The sequence below is a fragment of the Ovis canadensis genome, chromosome 17 (genome assembly GCF_042477335.2).
Source record: "Ovis canadensis isolate MfBH-ARS-UI-01 breed Bighorn chromosome 17, ARS-UI_OviCan_v2, whole genome shotgun sequence".
Lineage (NCBI taxonomy): Eukaryota > Metazoa > Chordata > Mammalia > Artiodactyla > Bovidae > Ovis > Ovis canadensis.
The window spans coordinates 66372292-66382383 of record NC_091261.1 but is presented as its reverse complement, the minus strand read 5'-3'; the positions used below and the strand labels follow the sequence as shown (position 1 = coordinate 66382383).

Sequence of the window (10092 nt, the reverse complement as noted above, 5' to 3'; positions counted from 1 at the left end):
GTCCCTCCAAGCCATATGAAGACAGCCCTTTGTTCTGCTCAAGGCTGAACATATTTCTCATTCTATCTTATTTTTCTCATCCCCACCCCATATTCTGAACACAATTCAGTTTGTCCTCATCCTTCTGCAAGTATTTGCTGATGGCTTAATGCTGCCTGCAAAGAAGGCAGGAGGTCCAAAACTTCCTGTAAAAAGGAAGGTCAGACTCAGTCTTTAGATGATGGCAGGAAAATAATTACTTCCAAGCATCAGCATCTGGAACTATGTGGCTAGGTGTTTTGAATTTTATGGAGAGTCATCTTGCAGCCATGCCTTCTAAAGAGAAGGTGAGGTCATTGTGTGGCTGTGATGATGTCATAATCCTTAGCCGCTCTGGGGTTAGAGATAAAAGGAGTCAGATTGATCCAGTGTGAAATAATGCCAAGGATAAAGCACATAAATCAGAACAGGTACAATCAATCTGCAAGCTGGAACCTACCCTATAGGGCTACTGGAAGGATTAAATGAATTAATGTATGTAAAGTGCTCAGTAGAAGGCCTGGCACAGAGCCTGTGATCAATAAATATTAGTATTAATATCTGCTGTGAAATGAACACTGTACGGCAAAAATGACTAATTCTTCCTGGGAATGGGGTGTCAGGACATAATACTAGTTGCCACTTAACTAGTCCTCCTCATGTGCTCAGCCTTTACATAATGATCTGCTTTAATCCTTGATACCTGTAGCACAGCTACTTTCCCCATGTGAAAGCGATGGAAGCTAAGCCTCATCCAAGTCAGGTGTCTTATCCAGGCTCATGTGGCTAAGAGGTTGGATTTTAGAATCAAACAGGTCTGGCTTTGAATTCTAGTTCACACACTTTCTGTGGGTCCTTAAGCATATCAATCTCTCTGAACTTCAGTTTTCTAGTCTGTAAAACAGGATAAGGAAATACCTTCCTTAAAGATGTGCTGTGAGGACTGAGTTAATATAATTAATAAGACAGCACAACATCTAGCACATTCCAAGCACTTAATTTCATTCACTTCATGGCAACTAGATGGGGAAACGATGGAAATAGTGACAGACTTTATTTGGGGGGCTCCAAAATCACTGCAGATGGTGACTGCAGCCATGAAATTAAAAGAGCTTGCTTCTTGGAAGAAAAGCTATGACCAACCTAGACAGCATATTAAAAAGCAGAGACATTACTTTGCCAACAAAGGTCCAACAACAAAGCTCGTCAAAGCTATGGTTTTTTTACCAGTCATGTATGGATGTGAGAGTTGGACTATAAAGAAAGCTGAGCGCCAAAGAATTGATGCTTTTGAACTGTGGTGTTGGAGAAGACTCTTGAGAGTCCCTTGGACGGCAAGGAGATCGAACCAGTCCATCCTAAAGGAAATCAGTCCTGAATATTTGTTGGAAGTCCTGATGCTGAAGCTGAAACTCCAATACTTTGACCACCTGATGCGAAGAACCGACTCATTGGAAAAGACCTTGATGCTAGGAAAGATTGAAGTCAAGAGGAGAAGGGGACGACAGAGGATAAGATAGTTGGATGTTATCCCAACTCAATGGACTGTGAGTGTGAGCAAGCTCTGGGAGTTAGTGATGGATGGGGAGGCCTGAGGTCACAAAGAGTCAGACATGACTGAGCGACTGAACTGAACTGAATGTTATGCACACATAACATATACATGTATACATTTATGTGTATGTATATGTGTTGTGTCTATGAGGGATTTGAAGGATGAGTAGGAATAGTTGTTAGGTGAATAAAACAGAAACCTCACGGTCAAATAATTGAGGGGTTCAAGGCCCACATGGATCTACCCAACTCAAGGCACTAGAGAATTATGGCAGGACAGGGCAGAGTTTGGAAGGAAAAAGACGCTTGTAATTAGACGAAGAGAAAGGGTCAAGCTCTTCATGCCTGAAAGGTAAAACCAAAGTTTGGAGAACGTGGTTCCCTGGCTAGCCGCCAGCTCCCAGCCACGGTACTAGCGGCCCGGGCGAGTTCACGACCACGCCCCTATTGATCCCAGCCAATAGGAAGCCCTCCTCGGGGCGCGCCGTTGCCAGGCTACCGCGTGGGCCCGGGCCTGCCCGTTAGCGGCGGTGGCATTCTCTTCCACTGGGCCGGCCGCTGCAATCCTAGGATGGATTTCCGGGGGGCCCTCCATGGGCCCCCCTCAGACTCTTTCAACGGAGTTTTATTTTTTTAGTTTCATATTTTATTTTTGTTTCTAGAAGACAAAGCTGTCCCCTTCCAAAACGGAGAAAAACATAAAAGTTTGTGACTTTCTAAAAAGTCAGTCCGGGGCTTGCCTGATTTCACCCCGCGGCGGCTTCCTTATCTTGTTGGTAGGAAACCCAGAAGACTTGCTTTTCCAATTAATTCCTCCCCAGTCAGAAACCTGTCTGGAGTCTCATTAGGACCTGTGAGTCAGGGAGAAATTGCTGGAAAGCCCTTGACACCAGTGACTGCTGATGTAGAAGATTCTGGGGGGGGGAACAAAACAAAACAAAACCTTCCCTGCTGGACACAGTTTAGCCTGAAGGATTTCCAAGATGACCAAGGTACCAGTCACCAAGAAGATGCAGAGTGCCCCTGCCTCCGGGGCCCTATTTCCCTTTTTTGCCTCAGCTCTCCTAACACAGGTGAGTCTCTTGTCTCTTTGCGAAAGCAGTCGTGTTTTCAAGACGAAAAATAGAAATTAGCCTCCAGACCAACCAGGGACATCGGGAGAAAGAAGAGTCAGGGTGTAATTAAATTGTGACACATCCCTGTTGCTATCAGTGGTTGGTTACTCGTGAAGAATGAAAATGCCAGCCAGAACGGGGAGCTGGGCCATCCTATTAGCTAGTAATTCCAAAATGATGAGATAAATCGGCAGTGACACTGTAGAACATCAGGAAAAAATTAAGATGAATTGTAGGTTTGCCATTGCAGAAATTATTTTCAGAGATCCACTGTGCTCGGGGTACGTGTGCATCCTCTCTCTTTGTAGATAGACTACAGAGTGTCAAACTTTGGGGTTTGAAGCTTGACTTGGCATCTCACCAGCTATTGGATGAGTTGCTTAGCATCTCTGAGGCTTCATTTGCTCCTGTCTATGAAATGAGAACAGGAACATCAAGTAGGCAGAACGGTGTGAGGAGTCAGTAAGATATGGAAATTGTTTAGGGTGATGCTAACACTTGATCATGTATGTATGGGACAAGAAATACTGTTGTTGGTTTGAAAGACAAATCAAAAATGAGTATGTGTTTAGTGCTGGGCATCAAATTGTTTCTGGTTTTTAATGATCAGAACTGGGCAGGCCAGTTTTGTCTGTGTTAAACGTGTCTTTGTTATTGTATCTGCAAACCCCCATGTTTACCCCTACCTTGGCCAAGGTAGGTGAACAGTGGGAGGGGAGCAAAGCCTATTACTGGCCCTCTGTGGTCCACCCACACTGGTATATCTTGTGGCTCAAGGTCCTGCCCCAGGAAGGAGGGCTTTGAGAAAAGTCAAGGCACAGAAAAGAGTTTAAAACTCACCCATGCTAATGTGGTGATCCAAAGCATTCCTGAGCTCCTACTTTCCAAGGATTGACACAGCTCTGTGCAGCCCTCATTGCTCAGCCCTCTTACTGAGTTCCCTCTGAAATATACAGTCTTCACCAGTGTCCCCTCTGGTTTCAAGATGCTACACGGAAATGGGTTTTATGCAGAGCCCCCCCCCCCCCGCCCCCGCCCCGGGAATGAACTTCCCAGCATAGCAATGAGAGAAGGGAAGGAAGCAGATACTTCAGAATCAGCGGTGAGTGTGAGCACATGGCCAGTGGACCCAAATAGCCTGGCTTGAACCCTGGATCTGCCTCTTTGCAGCCCTGTGACCTTGAGCAAGTTACAGAACTTCTCTGCTCCAGTGTTGCCTGTCTGTAAGATGGGGATATCATAGGACCTCCTCTTGGGATTGCTGTGAGCATGCTCTGATATGTCCAAAGTTGAAGAACAGCATCTTAGGTCGTTAGCACTTCCTAGATTTTTGTTACATGGTTGTTTCATTCATTTAGTGAACATGTTGAATTTCTCTTGTGTGCTGAATACCTGCTCTTGTAAAATTTAAAACTTGCCTAGAAAATATTCACAATCTGTAGTGTGTATGTTGGGGCAGGAAGTAAAAGAAAACAGTTCACTGCAATGCAATGTGATAAATGGTATGGGAGGGATGTATCATTGGGTGTAGTGGGAATGCAGAGGACAGGTAATTCAGGCTCGTGTGTGTGTGTGAGAGAGAGAGAGAGAGAGAGGTCCTGTAACCAAGTTTTCCATCTTGGGTTAGAGACATTGGGGCAAGTGGAGGAGGACGCAGAGGTTGAAAAGACCATCTCTGTCTTGAGAGGAGCGTAGATAGGACTCTGGAAGGTCAAGAGCAGGGAAGCAGGCTTCTAGGCATCTGTTGGATAAACAAGACCTCCGGCACAAAACCGCAGAAATCCTGCTGCCCACACCCCACCGTCTAGGAAATAATGAAGACCCTAGGGTGTCCCTGGCTAACATTTGAAATATCATGAAATACCTTTAGAAATTTCAACTTTTTAGAGTTACTATAAAGCATTGATTGCTTCCCTGGTGGCTCAGTGGTAAAGAATCACCCTGCCAATATAGGAGACACAGGTTCAATCCCTGGGTAAGGAAGATCCCCTGGAGAAGGAAATGGCAACCCACTCCAGTATTCTTGCCTGGGAAATCCCATGGACAGAGGAGCGTGGCAGACTGTAGTCCATGGGGTTGCAAAGAGTCAGACACGACCTAGTGACTAGATCACTAAACCACAACAAATGCCAGGCAGCCAGGTGTCCAGTGAGGCGTGATTTGAGGAAGAATCTGGCTTCTCAGGGGAGGAAGGTGAGACCAGCTGGGCTTAATGGGAATGCCACTTCCTGCTGTGTGCTGGTGTAGTGGGTGACACCTGGCGGCGACTCCCAAAAGTGTCCTGAAGCCCTCTGGCCGTTTTTCTTCTCCCAGGGTTGAAAGTTGCTTTATCATAACTAATGTTACAACAGAACCTTTCTCTGCACAGCATCTTCGTGTAGATTTTTCGGCGGAGGGAGGGAGTGTAAATAATGTGTGCAAATCCTCTGCTTGAATGTCTTGTTGAGGAAACCGTCTAGCCTGCCCTAAGTCAGATGCCCTAATCTGTTTAAGGAGTTCCTTGTCCCTTGTCCCTTGGTTTCTCAAGGAAGCAAAAGAGAAATTTAATGGGATTAGCCGTGGGGGAGAGAGGGAGCAGAGCATATGTAGATTACCACGGGTCCACATTTTTTTCTTTGGAAGAGACTGGAACAGAGAAGGGCACTTCAGACACCCTCTCCATGTTCTAGAATGGAAATGTAGAGATGCATTTGGCAAAAACTATATAAAGGCATGGAATCCTTTATAGAAGCTCTGTGTCTGGGTGGCAGAGGGGCAAGAAGCATCCTTAGTTTGGGCAGACACTGAAATAGGCAGGAGCTAGACTGGGTGCTTCAGTGAATCCTAGCTTTGTGATTAAAAGAGCAGATTCTTCAGCAAACGATATGGGTTTGGACCCCAGCTCTGATACTCAGCTGTGTTGTGGGTCCTTGAACAAATCAGTGCCTCTCTGTGCCTCAGTTTCCTCCTCTGTGAAATGGGCACCTTGTATTTGATCTAAGGCATCTTCCATTTCAAGAGGCATCACCATTTTCTGTGTGTGCCAACAAGAAACAAAACTCTACTGACTAAACTATGCCCTACTTTCAATTATAAGAAGTACCCCAGTTTCAGAGATGCTGAAATGAGTAAAGAAAATGCACATCTTAGAATAGAGGAAATCCAGCTTAAAATGTTCTGGTCTCACAGGGTTTTGTGGGGATTAGATGAATTAATATGGGTAAAGCTCTTAAAACAGGGCCTGGCGCAGAGTAAATACTAGGAAATGTTGGCCATTATGACACTGTTGCTTAATCTTTTAATTGACTCTGTGATAGAGTGTAGTTATTACAACCCCCCCTCCACCAGCCCCCATCCCCACTTTGCACCTGAATAGACTGAGGCTTGAAGAGCCCCAGGGTCTAGTTCTCTGCTGAGAGGTAAGTTGGCAGATTCAGGGAGATGGAGGCAAGCTATATACAGTCCCATCTAAGGAGAAGACCTTGGCCTGAGCATCACTGTCCCGCAGCCACTACCATCCACCCCAATGGTGAGAATGGAGTTGCCCAGGGCAGTCTCAGAAGTTCAGCCCACCATCCATTCGGGCTATCTGGAATCAAACAAGCACGGGTTTCCTCCAACAAGAGAAACCTTGGCTCCAACATGATACATTTCCACCGCCAACATGAAGCGATTTTCCTCTTAGTTCAGATAAGAGAAATTGTGGCCTGAAGTGGTAACGTGGTGAGTCACTGGTCTTTGTTCGAAGTGGGCTCAGCACTGGGTAATTTCTCTAGTCTCTAATCACGGAGACTACGCCCCCTGCCCTGAATCAGTGATTACCCTGAAAAATAAATAAATAAGAGATCTGAAGACCACTTGAGATTCAGTTCTAAAAAATCCCAGCCAGCTGCACCTTCATTTTTATCATCACTCATGACTTTTAGGCCAGGAAGATAGCAACGAGTCCTTTTTTCTCCCCAAGGGATTCTTTGGCTCCATTGTTGCTGCATGGAGACAGTTGTAGCGTTCGAGTTGTTGCTTTGTTTTGTTTCCTTTCTGCCCTGAAGCTCTGGACTGGTGATGTTTGCCTCCGTGAATATGGCTGTGTCTAATCGCAGACCCATGTGACAGTCGGCTCCCTCTGTGATAAATCAGGGTGCCAGGAAGGCATGTGTTCATTACCTTCTGACATGGGAAGAAAGATAGGCACTTTCTTTATGCTGGACGACATGAAGTGAGTTCTTTGTCTCATCTGCGAAGAGGCAGCTGCTGAGCATGGAGAGGTGAGGGGGGTGGGGTTGGGAGGGGAGCAGCAGAAGAAACACATCAGAGTCTAGTTGATATGATGCAAGCTTAGTGACAGGGTAAGTTCTCTGCCTTTGAAATCAGACAAGGTGGGCTCGAATGTGCTCTTTGACCCTAATGTGAGGTTCTGTGAAATGGCCTGAATAATAATAGGGTCTACCATGTAGATCTTTTGAAAGGATTAAATAGAACAGTGCATCTGAAATACTGAGCGTGGCACCAGTACACAGTGAACTCCTTAGTAGGTGATGACAGTTGTTATCATGACTCATGCTCCTTTGTCTTCTCTGGCTGGACACGTGTGCCTCCATCACTGTTTTGAAGATAGCCCAGACGTGAAGCCTGAAGGAAGCTGAGCATTAACTGTAAAGTCGCAGACTGGGATCCATCATTAGTGATGCCAAGTCCCAGTTTAAGGGTAGAAGGGAAGAAGCAGGCCTAGGCATATTTTTAAGAACTTGTGTGAGAGTATATTTTTATGGAGATCAAGCCAGTCCTAAAGGAAATCAGCCCTGAATATTCATTGAAAGGACTAATGCTAAAGCTTCAACACTTTGGCCATCTGATGTGAGGAGCTAGCTCAATGGAAAAGACCCCGATGCTGGGAAGGATTGAAGGCAACAAGAGAAGAGGGCAGCAGAGGATGAAATTGTTAGATGGCATCACCGACTCAATGGGCATGAACTTGAGCAAGCTCTGGGAGATAGTGGAGGATGGGGAAGCCTGATATGCTGCAGTCCATGGGGTCACAAAGAGTTGGACACAACTTAGTGACTGAACAGCAACACCATCAGCATAATTTTGTGAAGAATGAGATGCCTTGCCGGAGAGAGTTCATCCTGATGGCAGAAATGCATGACCAGTTCAAAAATCCTAGTTGTAGGAAAGGGAGTGCCCTTAAGAATGATTTAAATCCCTTGGTTTTAACTTTCAGCCCAGTCTCATTAGTCATGTTTGAATCCTATGGAGAGACAGAAGTGGCTAAAAAAAAAAAAAAAGAAAGAAAGCCTTATGTATCAATTAGGATCATTCTTGGTTGCAAGAAAGAGAAAAAACTCAAAAGCAGGGTCGCAAAGAGTCGGACACGACTGAGCAACTGAACTGAACTGAAACAAATGTGGATTTATTTTTATTATGTGAAAAGTCTGGAGGTATATGCCCACTGGCATTAGTTCGAGGAGGAACTAGTTAATATTAAGACTGGCAGGTCCTTTTCCCTCATGGTCATAGAATGGCTACCTCATCTCCACCCATTACATTCATATTCCCGTAGAAAGAGGATAAAATGGAGGGTAAGAACTATTTTTGTCTTTTTAATGAGGCAAACAAAGGCTTTCCAGGAAAATTCGCAGCATGTTTCATCTTATGTCTCATCTGCTAGGGTACTGTCATCTGTCTTTTATTAATTGCAAGAATGGCTGGGGGTGGGGGAAAAAAAACAATGGCTGGGAAAGTGTGTACCTATCCTGAGTGTGGAAAAGCAGGAGCAAGAGAGAGGTGAAAGTATTGGAGATGAGGGTCAGGTTGACTGATCAGCAATAACTAGCACAAATGACTTCACAAAAAATCAGATATTGGGGGGGGGGGTCCCAAGCAATACAGTAACCTAAAAGAGAGAGAGACAGCTCTTAGCCTGTACCACAGCTGTTTAGGGATATCAAGGGCCTTTGTCCATAGTGGTACTTTTAAAAACTGCACAGAATCCACTGAAGGGCTGAGAGGGTCAGGATAAGGGGGAAGTCACCAAGTGAAACATTCATTCAGCTATTATTTACTGAGCTCCAGATATGTGCTAAGTGTAATTCTAGGTGTTGAGGATACCTAGAAGTGAAAAAAGACAATCACATGGGACAACCTTCCAGAAACTGAAAAATATAGGGAGTCAGATGAAAAGAGATGCAAGATAGTGGACTATCTTTATTCCTTTGACTCCCTTCTGTTTTCATCATTTGGAGAGTGGAGGGTAGGGGGGCTTAAAGAATCAATCTCTGGTTAGATAAGCCTTTGCACAACCGTAGAAAGAGACCTATCCTTGACCCCCTTTTCAGCATTTCTGCAGCCTCTAAAGACTCAGCTGTCATCTGTTCAGTTCAAAAGCTGCAGAATCCACGTGGGGTTCAGTGGCAAGTAGCACTTACATAAAATCTGACAGAAGCCAATTAAACCTTTCTTGGACTGAACAAATCAACATATTTTTCTCAGAGATCTTTCTGACAGTTAAATTCAAAATCATAATCACCAGTAATGGGATACCTTCTATCACGAGATGGTGGCATTTTCCCTTCTGAATTCCTGTTTTCAAACTCTGCTGAAAAAATTTCTTGCAGGTTCAATTTTGATCTGATATATTTCTAAGTTGGAATTTATGCAATCGGGAGTTGTATTTAATAACTCAAAAGTTAGCTCTGTTTGGAGATCTGCCTGTAAGTGTGGAAGTGCTTTGGGATTTCTGGATTTCACTAAGTGGGAAGATTATACAGTTGGGATGATTTCTGGAATGGGTTCAGTGTTGTCAGGGGCTTCAAGGGGTCCATGTCTGGCTGCAACTCAGTGGCAGAAAGAATGGAAAGTAATGCCCCATTGTAGCCTGGTACAGCAGAGACGGCAATGGCATCCCACTCCAGTACTCTTGCCTGGGAAATCCCATGGACGGAGGAGCCTGGTAGGCTGCAGTCCATGGGGTCGCTAAGAGTCGGACACAACTGAGTGACTTTACTTTCACTTTTCACTTTCACGCATTGGAGAAGGAAATGGCAACCCACTCCAGTGTTCTTGCCTGGAGAACCCCAGGAACGGGGGAAGCTGGTGGGCTGCCGTCTATGGGGTTGCACAGAGTCGGACACTACTGCCGTGACTTAGCAGCAGCAGCAGCTTCAGCCTAGTACAGGGTCAATATGACCCCCTGAGATGTCTATTAAATATATGACAGGTGTTTTGGATGCATTAATGTGAATCAGACCTGGGGGCTCCTCTCAAGAAATCCATAATTCTGTTCGAGAGAAAATGCATAAATAACCATGAATCAAAATGGCTAATAAGTTAAAAAGAAAGGTAAAAAATATATTAGAGTTGGAGATAGAAGCAAGTTCTATCATGGGAAGAAAGGTGCAGTGAAGCCATCTGACCTGCAACTTCAGTG

At 44.9% G+C, this 10092-nt stretch overlaps 1 protein-coding gene across 4 annotated transcripts in view; it reads left to right on the top strand.

Moving 5' to 3' along the window:
* Positions 1-2086: 2086 nt before the first annotated feature.
* Positions 2087-10092, top strand: part of CCDC60 (coiled-coil domain containing 60) — a 163782-nt gene continuing 155776 nt past the window's right edge. For all 4 annotated transcript variants that reach the window (XM_069557939.1, XM_069557938.1, XM_069557937.1 and 1 more), the window contains exon 1: positions 2087-2645. In XM_069557939.1, the coding sequence (XP_069414040.1) occupies positions 2556-2645 (90 nt within the window). In that variant the 5' untranslated portion in view covers positions 2087-2555. The remainder of the gene's footprint in view (positions 2646-10092) is intronic.